Consider the following 17,990-nt stretch of genomic DNA (forward strand, 5'->3'; position numbering starts at 1 on the left):
TTCTTGTGACTGTAAGCACGGTGCTTCTCAGTGAATTGTGGGGAAATTCAGCCCTAGTTTTTATAAGTATGTCCCCTGTGCCTATCTCAAACATGTCTTTCTAAGGTGACAACTATTAGAGAATTTATGCTGTATATTAAACCATTAATATTTAAATATTTTCCCAGGTCTCAAGTTCTCTAATCTCTCATCTTGTTTTTTCTCTTCATAGTTCAGTTTGAGCTGTTCTTATATCTGTTTGGTATCTTTTTTATCTGTTGTCTGGTAATTCCCTTGTCTGGGCTACTTCTTTCTGTTATAGTGATTCTTCATGAATTTTAAATAACTTTTATGCATCATTATAAAATATGGATCCTGAATGTGTTGTATAAAAACAATATCCAAGGGGGAACAGTGATGTTGCTCAGGGGGTAGGAGCACTTGCTGCCTAGCCTGAGAAGCTGACTTCTGACTCTGGGGACCACGCGATTGAAGGAAAGAGTCAGCTCCCATCAGCTGTCACAGAAACCACACACACACACACACACACACACACACACACACACAAGTAAACTTAATAAGAAAAGAGCTTTGACCATGTTTTGTTAGGCTTTGGGGTTAATCAGTGTGGCCTAAGCCAAGTGTGACTTGGGTCAGAAACTGTGACAGACTTATTAAGTTCAGTGCATCACAAATGTTTTAGTGGTGGGATTATGTCCTCTTTCTCACCAGGAACCTGGATTATCGGCATTCAAGAGCCCCTTGGGAGGATTTTTGGCTTTAACAGCTATTTTCTAGCCTTTTAAACTGAGGATTTCTGGTGAGAATTCTGGAACAAGGGTCACTAGAAAATTTGCTTGGCTCAGTGATAATACTCCTGGTTTTCTCAGCATAGGGATCTCTCTCCACGGCTCCATCTCCATCCTCTGGAGGATGCTCCAAGTGAAAGCTTGAAAGCCTCCCTGGCTTCATCTCAGATTGTGCCCTGTGTTGTGGTCTTTTGGTGTTGTCCTGTAGACCTGTAGACACAGACAGGGGGAGACATGTTCTTAGTTTCTCAGAGTTCTATCAAACCAGCCAGCACCCATCAAAAGTCTACCTCCTTTTCCATTATGTTTCTCACGGCTCTCTGTGACTTGCCTTCTGTTCTTTTATCTTAAGTGAATATCAGAGTAGAAGGAACATTTTCTTGCTATCTATGAGTAGCTGTTTGTCCTGTGATGGAGTTTGATCCATTTAGATCTCTGGCATTCTCAGCAAAGCAAGTTAAAATGAAACCAACACAACAGATAAATGGATAAATATCTGATGCTATAGTTCTGGTTGTTAGCAGTAATGGTCACTCTTGTGTTCACATTTAAGGGCAAGAGGATAAATAAACATTTCAGCAAGTCTTCTGTATGCTTTGAAGGTCTTACCTGCCTCCAATTGTGTTTCAGGACTGTATAACTCCTAAACCAAAGCAACAGCTACATTTGTTTTCTGCAAGGGGAAACACACAAGTGCCTGTGAAAGACATTTGTTAGTGGTGACCCTTATTCTGAACAGGGAAATATTTAATCAATCAGCGTGTTTCCAACCTCATATCTCAATTCTGCTTTTGCCAGAGTTGTGTGTGACACAGATTGAGATGTCCTCCTTAATGACCTGACATCATCCTGAGTTGGAGAGCTGTTTAGACATCTCACATTTGCGAGCATGCTCTCCAGCTTCTAGAAATCTGTTGAAATACCCCTCTGAGGTATCTTGCATTACCAAATGATCACAGAGTATTTTCGACAAATCAGTGGAGAGTTAAGATTGAATCCTAAGAGGTCTGACTCCGGTCCTTCCCTCATTCATTAACCCTATCACAACTTCATTTCATTTCTGTTTCTTTCTATTTTGAGGTTTTGGTGAAGATACTCCTGAAGAATTGTCCAAGGTTTCCTCTGCGAAAATGGCCAAGCTGACAGCTGTTCCTCTCAGAGCACTTGTCGATGAACCCGTGCACATCCAGGTCACAGGCCTGGCCCCCTTTCAGCTTGTGTGCCTTCAGGCATCACTGAAAGACGAGAAGGGAAACCTGTTTAATTCTCAGGCCTTCTACAGGGCCAGTGAAGTGGGTGAGGTAGACCTGGAGCGTGATTCCTCACTTGGAGGAGACTATATAGGGGTCCATCCCATGGGTCTTTTCTGGTCCTTGAAACCAGAAAAGATACTGAATAGATTGGTAAAAAGAGATGTGATGAATAGTCCATACCAAGTCCACATAAAACTTTGCCATCCACACTTTTCAGTACAGGGCATAGTTGCCAGTCCTCCATTGGATAGCCTGACTCTGGAAAGGTGGTATGTGGCACCTGGTGTCACGAGGATCCAGGTAAAGGATGGCCGCATCCGGGGAGCCCTGTTTCTGCCTCCAGGTGAGTAGAATCACTCTGGCTAGTGTCATCTCTGTTTCCTCTGGGTGGGATGTTTTGTACCGATAGAAATTCAGCTTGGACATGGGTAATAAAAAGTTCTCACTATCCTGAGAAGTCGGGTTAATTTTGTCTCAGAGTAAGAAATAGGTAATATTCTATTCTAATTCAAGTTTTACCCACACACTCTGAAGCTTTTCTGAGGCAAGGGCTGGTTAGAGTTTGTGGGGGTCCCTATATTGTGAAGCTTCTGAAGAGTTGGATGTAGGTTAAGTTTAGTTCACAAAAGGATGGCTAACTGAAGTCTCTAAATAAAGCTATTGTCAGAAGAAATATCTTAACACTCATTTTAAGCTTGTTTAGATCAGTTAAATATTTTTATACTCAAGAGTCAAAATATAGAACACTTCATTGTGCCAAGGAAACAGCATTGTTTTTTGTTGTAGTTTAGTATCACATCCCTGTTAAAACATATATGTTGGCACAGGCCTTTTGCCTCTGGATGATATGCTGGCACCAGGTGTGTTATTTGCTATCACCTGGGACTTTGGGTATGTAGAGACTCTGGTACCAAATAATCTGGGGTCCAAAGGAGGAATGACATGTATTTGGTCACAAAAGTTAAATTAGGTGTCAAAACATTGCAGGTCCTTCCCACCCATCAGAAGATGTAAACTCATCTTTATTCGTGTACTAACATGGTGGTTTCCAAAGTGAGATACATTGTTGTGGGTTTCCCTGTCCTCTGGGACCTTCTGCAGATCAGCTTCACTTAGGGTGATTGAAGGCTTATAAAGTTTTCTGGAACTGAGGGCAGGGACATCCAGGATCCGTAAAAGCCATTGGTTGGGGATTACGTGAAATGCCTCATTGGCATGAGCAAGTGTTTTAAGAATCTCAGGTTCTGGCCGAACGGGTTTTGTCAGGAGAAGGGGACTTGATCATATAAACAAATGAAGGTTACCTGACTTCTCCGGAGAAGGTTAGAGAAGGAGAAAATCCGCTAATAAGGGAGTCTCCCTTTCTGTCCCCAGCTCAGAGACTATACAAATTATGGTGGAATCTGCCCTAATTAGCAGAGTTTTTGCACATACTACGTCATCTCATTTCTTCTCTCAGCCTGTTAAAAACTACTCAGTGCCTTTTTTTTCCGTGCGAAGCCAGTCTCTAACTAGACATAGTTAACCTTCCTTTCCTAAAGTCAAGTTTTAAGATAGAAATGATTATAATTGTGGTGGGTGGGCTCTGGTTTATTTTAGAAATATCTGCCTGCACAGAGTGAATATGGACTGATGCTCTGACTGACCACTTCTTTCACTGGACCCTCAGCAGCAGGGGCAAGAAAGTAAAAGAAAGAGTCTTCATTTACATCTTCTCACATGCTCACAGTTGCTTTCCCAGTGGTTGCCACAGTGGAACTGAGAAGGATGTTTGGTGCCCCATCTCCACCCCTGCTGCCTGCCATTACCCTAGAGGCATGATAGGTACTTGAGGCAAGTGCTCTAAGACTGAGCTACTGAGCTGTTATCTCTTACAAGATATTTTAGACAGTATAATCATTACAGATACCTTGGAGCCATGAACATCACTTATATAGTGAAAACTTTTGTCTAACTAGACTCTGTGAGGGTATACTCTTAGGGACATGAAGGTTCTTAAAGGTTCTACTTCCCCTAAGAAATATTATACAAATTGTGCCAGGAGTCTTAACAATAAAAGGTACGTATACACATGACATTTGGGAAATCTAGAAGGTCATAACATTTGACATAAAATATACTATGTCTGTTTACATGTGCTTCTCTGTGACTGATACTTTCAAAGGTCAACTTCAAAGGCTATCTTCAAACGGAAACTACTCAAAGCCTGCGGAAATTAATACTATTCTGGGCCTCAAGAAGTAAATATGTCATTAAATGTAGATTCTAATTAAATCCATAAAACTTATATTCCACTACATATTGACCAGTCTTCATTTTAAACACCAGGCTGAATATTTGAATGTTCTATTTGAGAATTTATGCATTAAATCCCAAGATGCAGTTCTTCTTCTCGGCTTCCTAGTCTCATTGGTGTTACATGTAACTTTTGATAGCCTGCCTGTGCTCTGGAAATGGGCCATGCTACCAACCCCCACCCATCTTCCCTTGAATCCACAGATAAAAGACACACACACACACACACACACACACACACACAGTTGTTCATTTTCAACTTGACTTCTTGGTACAATTGTTGGGTGCTACTGTCTCCTACCTGGAAAACATGCCCTGTCATTACCCTTACCTCTAAACCTTCCACCTGCCCTAACTTTAGGTGGTTAATAATCTAGTCCCTGCTAAACATCTCTAACCATATGCCCATAGGAATGTCCTTTCTTCTCCAGGGACCTAAAAGTCCCTCCTGTACCTTCCACCCAGCAATTGGCCCATGGCTTTCTTTACTGACAGATCAAGAACCAACTGCTAAACAGTACCTTAGCATCAGAACTGCCCCTCCAGTTGGCTTCCTGCCTTCTTTTTGTATATGACTTGTTTTGTGTTGCTCTTTTCCAGGAGAAGGTCCTTTCCCAGGGGTCATTGACTTGTTTGGACGCTCTGGTGGACTGATTGAGTTCCGGGCCAGCCTCCTGGCCAGCCGTGGCTTTGCCGCCTTCGCTTTGGCTTACTGGGGTTATGATGACCTGCCCTCCCAATTGGAGAAAATAGATCTAGAGTATTTTGAAGAAGGTGTAGAGTTTCTTCTGAGACATCCTAAGGTAATTTTAGGCTCATTAGTATGATTTTATTTTATTTTTTGTCCCAGTGTTAAATTAATTTCACTTCTCTGCAAGTTGTGTTAACTTTGAAGTATGATTCCACCAAAGCTGTATTTTTGCTTTGTAGCCTTTTGTTCTTTCTGGTTTGGATGTTCCATTTGTAACTATTTGTAAGTAGTGACTGGGACTCTCCCAAGCACAACATACATGAATATGCGTGCGTGTGAGCACACACACACACACACACACACACATACTCTGTGTGTGTATAAATATATATATTTATATATGTGTAATACATGGATATGCATATAATAAAAAAGTCATTTATGTACAGGTTTCTGAATATGGGGGTATGTGTTATCTCTCATGTGTGGATGTATGTGTGTGTGTGTGTGTGTGTGTGTGTAAACAAGTGTGCACATGCTTTTAGAGACAGAGGTCAACTTTGGGTGTTGTTCTTAAGGGTCCATCCATCTTGTTTTTTCAAACAGGGTCTCTCACTGGGGCATGTGGATTACCTGTCAGGATAAGCTGTGTGGACAGTGAGCCCCAAAGGTGTTCTTGTGCCTATTGTCTCGAGGCTGAGGTTCCCAGACAGCTGACTCTTTAAAAAGGTCCTGGGAATATAATGCATGGCAAACACTTACCTGACTGATCTCGCCACAGTCCCAGAAGTTGCATGTATCTACATCTGTAAACAAACAACTTGTGGACATGTTTCCCAGAACCAGAGTCTGAGCTGTCTGTCTCCAGAGCTCTAGACCATGAGAAAAACCAAAACCAAACAAACAAACCAAAAAACCAAACCGAAGCAAAACACAACAGAAGACCCCTTGTGTTAGCATTTAATCCATAGCAGTCACTTTTTGGGGAGATGAAGAGTTCCTAATCAAGAACACACTGTCATATCATCATCTTAAGATAGAAAGAACAGTCAAGAACACAGATTTTGATCACTTGATTTTTTTTTTTTTTTTTTTTTTTTTGTTATTTTGCAGAAGAGAAAAATCAGTAAGTAGAATAGATTGGCCTGATAGCAGACACTAAAAAGATAGGTAACCAAAGACAGCACCTCAGAGTCATCAAAAAGTACCCTCTGAGGATGGATACATTGCTTTACTACACCAAGTCAGTCATATTAGCCTTAAAATTATGGCTAAATGCCTTTCATGGGTGACTAGCACACCTGTGTCACTTAAGGTATGACTCCTTATTAACTCCAATTTTTTTTTATTCTTTCTTTTATTGAGTAGATAGCCCAGCAAAATCTTTTAAGCAGTATACAATTATAATGTGATGACATTTTAGTTTTCGTCTAGTAAATGATTATATATATAAAAAATCTGATTTTCCAATACCCACACAAGAAATAACATTACTCGGTACAGGTAAAGAAAAACAAATTATTCTCAAAAATATTCATAACCAAGCAACTTGTTATAGATTAACGAAATGTAGTAAGCAAGCAAGGCAGTTTTCTTAGTCAGTTTCTCTTACTGGCAGGTAGCAATTTGCAGGTACAAAGAAAGAAGTAATTACTTTTATTAGTTATCCTTAAAACCAATTTTGTAAGAATCATAAAAGAATCACAAATCTAAAGTTTTAAATAAAAATCAGTCATATCTACCTTAAATCCTCAAAATGCATATCTGTGCATCAGCAACTCTTAAATCGTTTCAGGAAGCTGAGGACAAAATGGGTGTAAGAAACCAGTCCTCACCAGTCCAGCCTCAGGGAGAGTCACGTCAGCCAGTGCTGCCCGTGTCCTTGCTCCCTGACCATAACATGTCCCTAGCTTAACTGATGAAAGTGAGCCTTTCTGAACTTCAGATTGTTCCCTAAGATTTCCCACATCAGCTTCAGCAGTAAAAGCATCTCAACCCAGCTTCACGAGCAACTTTGTCTTTCCAAATGTTTTCTAAGGGTGGTGGCCACTGATGACAATCTACGTCCCCAAGTTCTTCTCTAGGACAGTGACAGGGTCATCATCTGCTCCAGCAGCGATGCCTGAAGGAGATCAAGCATTAGTATTGTGAGTGTCAGAGACACGGTCCAGTGAGGGCCTGGAAGCCCCTTAGAGTTCTCAGACAGTTCTTAGATGAAGAGGGATGTGAGGGCAGCAAGCAGAGCAGAGCTCTACCACAGCATGGAGCCCTCAGGGCACATGGTCCCCGGGGGCATGCAACACCAAGGCCCACCCATGTAACTGTGGTAACCTGTGGGCTGCATCCCATGAATTCTAAAGCCATCTGTCCTTCCTCCTGCATGGCCCTAGGCATCTCCCCTTTCCAATTTGTTAAAATAAAGCATATGGATTTTTCCTCTGGGCAAACTGGATGGCAGCCCCTGATATCTGAAAGTGTCTGGAAGCAGAAATAGAAATAAGACAATTATTTCAATAGCAATTTCTAAATTAATAACGAAGCTCCAAAAAGAATTATCCCTAACAAAGTTTTTAATTGAGGTAATAAGAGAAGTGGGTATTTCCTCAGCTGAAGAAACTTAGAATGTAACATGGCCAATGGCACTAACCTATGGATGAAGAGTATCTGTATGAACTGAGATGAAAAAATATTTTATACATCCCTCAAGACAGTCTGAACCTGTTCTCAAAATATTGTTGAACCAATAAAAGGCAGAGCTATAACATGAATCCAGTTACAGTTAGAATGGCAGGAGGTGCTCAGATGAGCCTTAATATTTTGAATTTGGAGCCCATATAAAGAACAGCTTCTTCTAGAGCATGGGCTCTCTCAGTCAATCCTCTATTTTTTTTTCCTTAAGTAATTAACGCCAAAAAGTATTTTGAGTTAAAAAATTTCCATGATGAGTAGTGTGTACCTGCTGTATCAAGGAGGCAGTTGAGGCTGACATAAACCTCATCGTCTAAGACAAGTGTAGCAATCAATCTCTTAGGCTGTGGGAGCATTAACTACCCGTCTCAGTGCCCGTACAGCGAAATCCTCATATCAAGGCAGAGGAAGATTGACAGGTAGAAAAACATAAGGTGACTAACATATAATGAGAAAAATATTAGGGCTCATGGTGAAATTAATGCGATCAGTCAAATCGCATTTTTTTCTATGAAATGCTTACAGACACCCATTTTTAGTAATTTTTATATCCCCTGGGTATAGAATAGCAAAGGGTGAAACCACACAGGGTTACAGTCCTCCAGACACATCGCAAGTCACCTCCTCAGTGTCTTCCTTTGATACAGGGGTGTCCCATATAGGTAGAGAGCTGGAGATGTTGATAGTCGAGGTGGGCAGGGATGGAAGCTTCTGTCTCCATGACAACAGGGGAGGTTCTGGCACAATCAACTGGTCCAGCATCAGTGAAGCAGCATCCTTCATACTTAGGGCCAGGAAGCATAGATTGAACTCCACGAAGGAAAGGCAACTTCTAGATTGAAGTAAGACTTGTAACTTTGCACAGCTGGAGCTGGAGCAGGCCCAGGGATGTAGGTGTGGCAGTCCCTTTGTCTCTTGGAAGTCCCTTTTGTCTCTAGTCTCCCCACTGTTTCTCTTGGCCATGTGCTCCCAGTCCATCTCCTCTCATAGAAGTTTCCTTCTGTCCTTTTGTCTAAGCTCCGTCCCACAGTTACCCTGAATAAGCTTTATTCTATATTATACTGTCTTGTGGCTGGTCCCTCAGGGGGAAGGGCAGGCCGAGGCACCCCCTTCCCCCCAACTCCAATTTTTTTAATGTGTAAAAATTCAATTTACATCCATTTCTCTGAGATTCTTTGATCCAACTGATCTATCTATATACGTTGTTATAGTAAATGTGATACTCTTATTATCTAGGTGTCTCTCCAAGGTCCTTATCTCCAGTCTTCTCATCTGGCTGGTAATTATCTGATAACCTGATATTATTGCTTTGTTGGGCGTGTTTGATGATTGACAATAAAAAATATGTTGAAATTTTCTTATTTTTCTATTCAAGTTCCATGCACTGTCCTAGCTTGCCTTCAGATTCACCTCTGTCGGTAGGAAACCCATCCCTCTGCAGTGAAGTTTACCTCTCAACCATTCCCTGACTCGTGTTATTCACAGTAACGCATTCACTCTGTTTTCCTGACTACATTGAATTTTGCTGTTTTTGTTTCTTTGCTCTGTGGGGATTGAACTTAGGGCTTACTGCATGATAGCAAAGAACTTCACCACAGTACTGTATTTCTTGACCTGGCATAATTTTTCTTGAAGGCATTTTGACCACAGAAACAAGCATAATGCCAAATCCAACATATCTACAGTAAAGCCCGATTAGATAAATATCCTGTATCCCACAACTCTAGCTATTGACATATAAGCACCTGTGTGTGCTCTTTAGGTGGTTTTGTTTTTAACTTGCCCGTTATTTTTTTTTCTTGTTTCTCAGAGATCGTGGATTTCCTAATGGAAGAGTAAAGTCTCATTCTCACTGTTTACAGGTCCTGGGCCCGGGTGTTGGCATTGTTTCTGTATGCGCTGGAGCAGAGATTGGGCTTTCCATGGCTATTAACCTAAAACGAGTAACAGCCACTGTACTTATAAGTGGGCCGAATTTTGTTACTAGCACTCCACATGTATATCGTGGTAAGGTCCACCAGCCTACACCCAGCAACAAAGAACTCATAACCACCAATGCCTTGGGACTTGTAGAGTTTTACCGAATCTTTGAGGAAACCACAGTTGAGGATAGCAAATATTGTCTTCCCATTGAAAAGGCTCATGGCCATTTCCTTTTCGTGGTGGGAGAAGATGATAAAAATCTCAGCAGCAAAGTGTATGCTCACCAAGCCACAGCCCAGCTGATAAAAAGTGGAAAGAAGAACTGGACCCTGCTGTCTTACCCTGGGGCAGGTCACCTGATTGAGCCTCCCTACTCCCCACTATGCCAAGCCTCAAGGATTCCCTTTCTGATCCCAAGCATCAACTGGGGAGGAGAGGTTACCCCACATGCGGCCGCACAGGAGCATTCTTGGAAGGCGATACAGAAATTTCTCAAGCAGCATCTCATTCCAGAGTTGAGCAGTCAGCTCTGAGTGGACTTGATTATATTGCTGGAAAGTGAAGCTGGACCTCTCCTGGCCAGCACGACTCCTCCCCTCCATAGAGGAATGTCTTTGTCATCTTATCAGGCGAGGAAGGAGAGTACCACGGGAAAACGCAGGACAGAGAATGATACCCTCTTGACTTTGGAAGGGGAAAGGGGTTTTCCATGGACTGAAATGTCACACAGCGAGAGCCTTTTATCTGTATAAATAAAATCTTAGGCTTTTCCTAAAATGTTCAACAACATAGCAACTTTCTGTAATGATAATTATTAGGGAAATTATCAGTGATAATCCACAGAATACTTTGGTTTTTTAAACACGAAAAAAATTATATATTGTTACTTATTAATTTTTTTTTTTAGACTTACTTTTAGGATTTTATTTTAACTTTGGAAAATTAGTGGTAAATATGGGTTAAAATGATATGACTGCATTTAAATTCACATAAAAATAGCATTTTTACAACCATTTTGAAATTTAATTCTTTTACACAGGTTAGTAAGATGCATCACAAGAAAAACTAAACACTGGGTTTAATAAATGCGATATTTCTCATAGTGTAACAGTGACTTTTTTTTTTCAAATTCTTTACAAATGGTTGTTTTTGGGAAAATTTATCACACCAACATAACAGTTGTTAAGATTAGTCGTGCTCAACCAAGTCATTCATCTGCACTGCAAGAGTACTTGAAAGCAGTCCTAAGGTCAGATTAAACCATTTTAAGACAAGACTTTTTGTGTGATAGCTACCTCAAAAGAGGCAGTTTTCCATCCACAGTCAGAGCTCAATTAAGATCGACTAATTTAATCTTGTCTTCCTTGTTATATCTTTAGTTCAAAACACTGTGATCACTGGTAATCCGGTCTGTATCTTGTTTGATTTGGATGATGTGGTCCAGGTAGTGGGGTTTGAGAAGGCAGGCCCTGCATACACGGAGGAGGTGGTAGCCCTCTTGGTGCAGGCCATATGCCAGGACTCATTCCCCCTGGTTGTGTAAATGGAGGGTTCAGAGTTCCTTGATTTTCAGTAAACTTGGGTAAAGAGTTAGGATTGTAATGGGTGCAGTTACAGGTGGGCCACCATGCTGAAGTGGAGGGGATCCTGAAGGAGGAGGATTCATATAAGGTGGCATCTGGACAATGATATGGGAGGGGTTCTTGGTGGTGGAGTAGAGGTCATTGGTGAAGGTGGAGCTTGGCTATATATATATATATATATATATATATATATATATATATATATATATATAGTACCTGCAGTCAGGGAGGGTGTAGCATTGGATGTCTTATTGGTGGTGGAGGAGGTGGGGTGGTGCATAATGTTGCTGTGGAGGCATAATGTGATGAGGGAGAGACAGCACCAGTCGACCCTCATATTCAGGATGATGGTGAGCAGGTGCTGGGGCAGGAGGTGGTGGTTCTCTAGCACCTGAACGTGAGCCATCCTGAATAGAGACAATTTTTACATCGCTGTGTTTTCTTGTGCAAATGGGAAAGGTTTCCTGACTGACCGACCGATGTGGAGGTGGAGCCATGGACAATTCTGCTGGAGGAGCACGAATATCCTCATGTGTCTGCTTGTAGTGCTCATGTCGCACATGTTGCAGAGGAGGTGGTGGCATCCTGATGTGCTGCTTTGGAGGAATGTGGCTCGCGTGATGCTTGTCTGGTGGCACCGTGAAATGATTGGGGATTTCAGTCGCTGGTGGGGCGATGGGAGGATGAACATTTTCAAGGGAAGCTCGGGTAACAGGCTTTCCGGCTCTCATGTGGCAGTGGTTGATGTGAGCCTGTAATTCCCTCTGAGACAGATGTGTCCTCTTGCAACCTTGAACATGAAGAGAGAACCTCCTGTGCCCTGTTCAATCCACTGAATTGGATCACTACATCCTGGGCACATCTTATTCCCCCCCACCCGCTTTTTTTCATGTAAAATTGCACAGTCATAGCAAAAGACATGCTTGCATGGAATCATTGTCCCATAGACTTTAATAGGCAATCCACGTGTGTCACAGAAATGAACTGGTGTACCGTCCTTTTAACCTAAGATGTTTATCTTAAAATCCCAGAAAAGGTGTCCCTTAGTGGTTATGGTTATAGGTCTCTTTAAATTTTTTTCACTTCAATAAATGAATTTTATTTTTATTTTTGTAAAAAGAAGAGTAGCAACTGCACAGTGCCTTGAAGGTTTTCTGGGTACAGCAGACCCAACCTCAACCAACAATAAAAACACAAGGACGGGGCAAGGACCAACCAAGACATGCGTTATTATTTATGTTCCTCTGTCTCAACCCACTACTTCCACAGAGGCAGGAATGGAGCCCAGCTCTGGGGTGCCCCACAGTGAACCCTAGTCTTGATGCAGACTCACACCTACATACTCTTGGATGGATGCCCTGTTTAATCTGATCCCTCCAGCCCACCATAGCTGACCTGGGGATGATCTTGGCATTCTCTGCTTTCTGCCTTTCTAAGGGTACCTGAGCTATCAGACTCTGTAATGCTTTCTGGGCATGCAGCTTCCTTTAAGAATAACCTGGGTTAAATCAAGCCTCTTTTCTTTCTGGGACTTGCTCCTCATTCTAGGCCCAAAGCTGATGTGTGATTTAAGCTTTAATAGTGTTTCCTTTGCAAACATGGGTGATCTTGTGTTTGAGGAATAGACATGAAGAATTAACAAAATTATCTTAGCTGATTTTTTTTTCTTTTGATGAGTATGATGTGTTCTTTCTCAAAGTTGTTTAACTTTGGTTTGAAGCTCATTTTGTTAAGTATTAGAATGGCTACATACTAAAAGCTTGTTTATTAGATCCAACTGCTTAGAAAAATTTAAGCCTTTTCTCTGGGGTAGTATTTATCTGTGATATTAAGTTTGTTTTTTCTATGTAGCATAAGGATGGGTCCTGTTTTCACAGCAGACACTGGTAAAATTATGGCTGGGGAGAGTCATCTTAATGAGATGCAGTGAGTCCACATGTGCTCTGCTTGATCTTGGACTTCTGAGTTTCCAGAATGGTGAGAAATAATCTTCTATTACTCACATGCTACCTGTTCTAAGGTATTCTGTTTATACCTTTGGGTCTGTCACCCCCAAAGGATCCAAAGACCCAAAAGAAACTTTCACACAAGGTTCTTGGTTACATTGCTCCATGTAGCTGCAAGGCAGCTGGGAAATGTAATGTAGCCAAAGATGAAAATAAAACTCATGTATTTGTAGAAAACACCATTGCTAGTATACAATCTTATATAGAGTAAACTTTAATCACTTAAAATTTTTTCTTATTGATTCTTTGTGAGCTTCACATCATGCACTGCAATCCCACAAATTTCCCTATCCTCTTGTATCTACCCTCCACCTCAAAACATTCCCTACCAAACACACACATACACATACACACATACACACACACACACACACACACACACACAAACACACATCCACACATGGGAGATAACACATACCCCCATATTCGCAAACCTGTACATAAATGACTTTTTTATTATATGCATATCCACGTATTACACATATATAAATATATATTTATACACACACACACACATGCACACGCACACCAAAACAAAGCATGGAAAACATCTCACTGTGGAAGCTGTAGTATGTCACAATGTGTCCCACATCTTCACTTGCAAATATTCATTGCAATGAGTTCTTGATCTGTTTGAAGCCTCTGGCTTCTGTGTCACCATCAATATTGGATCCTCACTGGGACTCCTCCCATTATCTCGTTGTTGGCCTGTGTCATGGGCACAGCTTTGAATTGCAGGACTGACCCTTTCACATGCTCCAACAGTTTACAGATGATATAGATTTTGGGACTAGACTGTAGGCTTTGATTTTTAAAACTATTCATTTATTTATTTATGTATGTGAGTACACTGCAGCTGTCTTCAGACACACCAGAAGAGGGCATCAGATCTCATTACAGATGGTTGTGAGCCACCATGTGGTTGCTGGAAATTGGACTCAAGACCTCTGGAAGAACAGTCAGTGCTTTTAATCACTGAGCCATCTCTCCAGTCTTTGGGTTAGGTTTTTTTTTTTTTTTTTTTTTTTTTTAAACCTACTTTTAATACTGGTTTTCAAATGCTTCCATCCCCTGTTCTAGCCCACTGTCCAAAGGTGGGGGAGAAAAAGCAGAGGACAAGGGGATGTAGATCATTTAGAAGTAGTTCTCTGAGGTGACTACAGCAGTCTGATTCACTGGCGTCAGGACACCAGCAGAAACTGCCAGGGACAAGTCAGCCTCGGGGACAGCAAGTTCTCTGCTGTGCCTCTCTCAACAGATCGAAGATCAGTCAAGACTCAAGCCTAATGAAGCATTGCCAGGCCAGCTATGTGAGCGCCCCCATCACTGTTCGCTTAGTCCTGTTTATACTGTCTCCAAACATCACGCATTCTCCTACGGGTCTTGTCTCTGCATCACATGACATATCCAGAAACTTGTGCTTCAGTGGATATGGCTCTGGGTCATGGCTGGGCTGCTCAGGCTCTCCCTCAAACTCTCCAGCACTGCTTTGGCTCGGCCACCTAATGCTACCATGGGCAGGAGCCAGGATCAGCTTCCCAGCTCGTATGCCTTTGGGGCCAGCTCGCCCAGCCCCCCAGCCCCAAGTCCAATGTGCACACGGGGCACACACTGTCACATGCTGCTGCTGGTAAGGGTCAGGGACCAGCTCTCCAGGTTGCTTCAGGTAATAAGGGAATGGGGTGAGGACATCAGAGATACACCCATGTCACCCCATAGCAGATAAGTGGCTGGGCCAGTTCTATCTTTCTTCCACCATCTAGGCTGGTGCACCTCCATCCCTGCCACTAGGGCCTCTGTGTTCATGCCTCCCCACAGTAGATAAATTCGGGGGTCAGCTCTCTCATGTTCATGCCAGGGTCTGCTCCACTGTGCCGTTTAGGTGAGGCACAGGTCCTGCTCTCTACTGAGTACTGCTACCAATGAGAGATGGGGCCAATTCTCCAGAATGCTATGGCCAGTAGTTGTGGGGCCGGTTCTACATAGCCTCTGGACATCCACATGGTACCTGGTTGCTGCTTAGACCAGGGATGTCCCCATGTTCTCTAGTGGTAATATGAGCCACAACATCAAAACCAACCCCTGATGCTGGATAGCTGTGACCTTGGGCTTCAGAGGCAGTTTGGGCTGAGAGTATACCATGACCCTGGGTAGAGGGGCTGGCTACTCACTAAAAGCTACTTCTCTCCACTCTTGGGTCTCTAGTTCCATTTCTCTTCGTAATGCTCAAACTGTTTCTTTTTTCTCATCCCACCCCTCCTAGCATGGTCAGCCAGATGACTGTAGCCATCAGACCCCACAGGGAGGATGTGAGAGACCAGAGTGGGTGGAAGTGATGGGAAACCTCGGGTGGTGAGTGTGCAGTGAGAACAGATTCTCAGGAGGTGGGTTTTCACTGGAAGCTCATTAATGGAGGGTGGGGATACAGAGGCGATTTAAACCTTTAGGGAGTGGGTAGAGGCTTTTGAGGTGACTGTTATCATTGGCTAGGGCGGAGGAGCTGGGAATGCCTTAGTCACATGAAGAGCAATTATATATAGCCTTAGAAAGAAAGAGCAAGTTTAACCTGGCTGCCACTATGCAACCTTCTCTGGTAGCGACAAAGGTCTGAGGCACAGCTTCCACCTGCACCAGAACACAGGCCCCATGGCAAGGGGCCTTGAGATAGGATCTTGAATTGCACACAACTAGATACCACTCCTGCTCTAGACGAGCTATTACTCCTAGTTCCACAATACCCGGGCCCCGCAGTTCACCACAGACCTTCACGTTCTAGTAGCTTCCTCCATAGGCAAGCCACATGGCTGATGGGTCTCGGGGAGCTCCTCTCACTGTTGTGTGTAGGGTGGAAGGCAGGCCCACATCAGCCATAGGCAGATTTCTGGGTGTCTCTCCCACCAGTGTGATGTGGCTGGTGGTCCACAAGTCTCTAGCTGTGCTTCATGTCAATAGCTGAAGCTTTTTTCTTAATCAAGTGTTCAGTAAAGACTAATCAACTTATGTGCATAAATGCTTTGTGTTTACTATAAGGTTTTAAAATGGTATTATTCTCCCATCGATATTTTGAATATTCCGGGTCACCTTCGTCAACTATCAAGGTCCTTTTCCAAGGTGCTATGCCCGATTCACATATAAAAATGTCACTTGTATCCGTGGATAGAGTATGAAATGAAAAACAACAGGAAGAGGGGTTAAAATGTGGGTCATCTCTGGAAGACAATATTTTCAGGTTTTTACTTTTTTCTTGTGATTTACTTTCTTACTCTCTCTCTCAAAAAAAAAAAAAAAAAAAAAAAAAAAAAAAACCAGAACACTGTGAATTTGTGTGTCAGCCTTTTGCAGGGACCAGGACAATCTCAGTATTGTTCCAATTTTAGTACATGACCTGCTGGAGTGAGCACAACTTTAATCCCTTATAAAGTACCTCCTTCTTTAGAGCAGTTGGCATTGGTAACTATATATCTTACCTTCCTAAAATGTGAGACCTCTGTTTTGGGAAATTTTCCATGCTCTGCCACAGTGCATCATACAAGTTCTGTTGCCTTAGACCAACCAAGTCACAACTTCCAGGTGTGGTCCCTAGTAATATTTCCAAAACCACACTCCTCCTGTGACTCTTTTGTCTCTGGGTCACACCACTGCAGAGATGGCAAGAGGACAACCTGCTTAAAAGATTACTGCAGTAGAGGAGAAAAATCAGTTACACAAGCCATAGACCGGGAACCAGGTGTTGAAAGAAGGAGTCAAGGAAAAAGGGCTTAAATATTAAAATCCATTCTGGAACAGCTCCATTGACAGAATCTCTGTCAGGACAGAATCTGTTTTCAGTCTGTGGTGGCTCCTGATCCTGCTCTGACCCTGGGGACCCAACAAACAGGAGCCTGGAGCTGTGGCTGGTTTCCCTGGAAACATTTGTAACTTTGAACAACAGGTTGCAGTGCTCTGTACGATAGGAATTCCCAAGCTACAGGTAAGTCTGTACTGCATAAGTCGAGCACTGTAGCAATCTTAGTACAGCAACAGCAAAGAGAGGGACAGACAGACATCTGAAGTTCTTTCCATCTTTTATATGCCGTAAGTCATCTTCTTACCCATTTATTTATCACAAGTTCCAGATGGTTGATTACTGACAGAATTCATAACAAAGCAAGTTCCTTTAAATAAGGAAGTAATAAAAAGTTACCTTACAAGCTGTTTTGTGAGTTTAATCTCTTTTTTCTATTTTGGTAGCAAGTTAAACTGTTGGTCTTTTTCATCTGGAGGCCTAGGTAGGAAAGTGAGGCTTGAGTTTTACATTTGCCGAGAACTGAGAAAGTATCTGAAGCCTTGGTTTCTGCTTAATCTGACAAAGCTACCAGGAGTCTGACTTATCAGATATACTCTATTTATCAAACACATGTTGTTACTTATCAAATTTTTTAGCAGGTTGGTGTTAAACAGCAAAGATGTAAGTAATTAGACATACATTTTGCATCACCTTTTGTTAATCTGAACGAACTTTTATAACCTTAAAAGTTTATCACTATATAGAGCATATTGTAAACCAGAAGTGAATCACATCTATAGTATGTTCTAAGTTTTTATCATCATATGAAAAGCCATATTAATCCAAACTTCTTGAGATTTGTTCTTGGTTCCTTGGTTTCAAAGGAGACAAAATGATAAACTCAGGACTAAGGAGGACTGTGAGGTTTTATGATCATTGCTTTATGCCACATAGGCATCTTGAGATAATTTTAAGCCTTTGGCATTCCCAGACTATA

At 42.1% G+C, this 17,990-nt stretch overlaps 1 protein-coding gene and 1 pseudogene across 2 annotated transcripts; one reads left to right on the forward strand and one right to left on the reverse strand.

Moving 5' to 3' along the window:
- Window positions 1-1,918: 1,918 nt before the first annotated feature.
- LOC308438807 (bile acid-CoA:amino acid N-acyltransferase) lies at window positions 1,919-10,171 on the forward strand (the record flags this gene model as incomplete). Its single annotated transcript, XM_080940310.1, has 3 exons — window positions 1,919-2,384; window positions 4,937-5,139; window positions 9,578-10,171. 3 exons carry the CDS (start codon window positions 1,919-1,921, stop codon window positions 10,169-10,171), a joined length of 1,263 nt encoding a protein of 420 aa, XP_080796436.1.
- Window positions 10,172-11,032: 861 nt separating this feature from the next.
- LOC308438727 (E3 ubiquitin-protein ligase Hakai-like) lies at window positions 11,033-13,651 on the reverse strand (annotated as a pseudogene). The gene is made up of 3 exons: window positions 13,646-13,651; window positions 11,695-12,263; window positions 11,033-11,215 (listed from the first exon to the last, which is right to left on the reverse strand). The product of its transcript is annotated as an E3 ubiquitin-protein ligase Hakai-like (transcript).
- Window positions 13,652-17,990: the final 4,339 nt, after the last annotated feature.

The sequence above is a fragment of the Micromys minutus genome (genome assembly GCF_963924665.1).
Source record: "Micromys minutus genome assembly, chromosome: 28".
NCBI classification, from domain to species: Eukaryota; Metazoa; Chordata; class Mammalia; order Rodentia; family Muridae; genus Micromys; species Micromys minutus.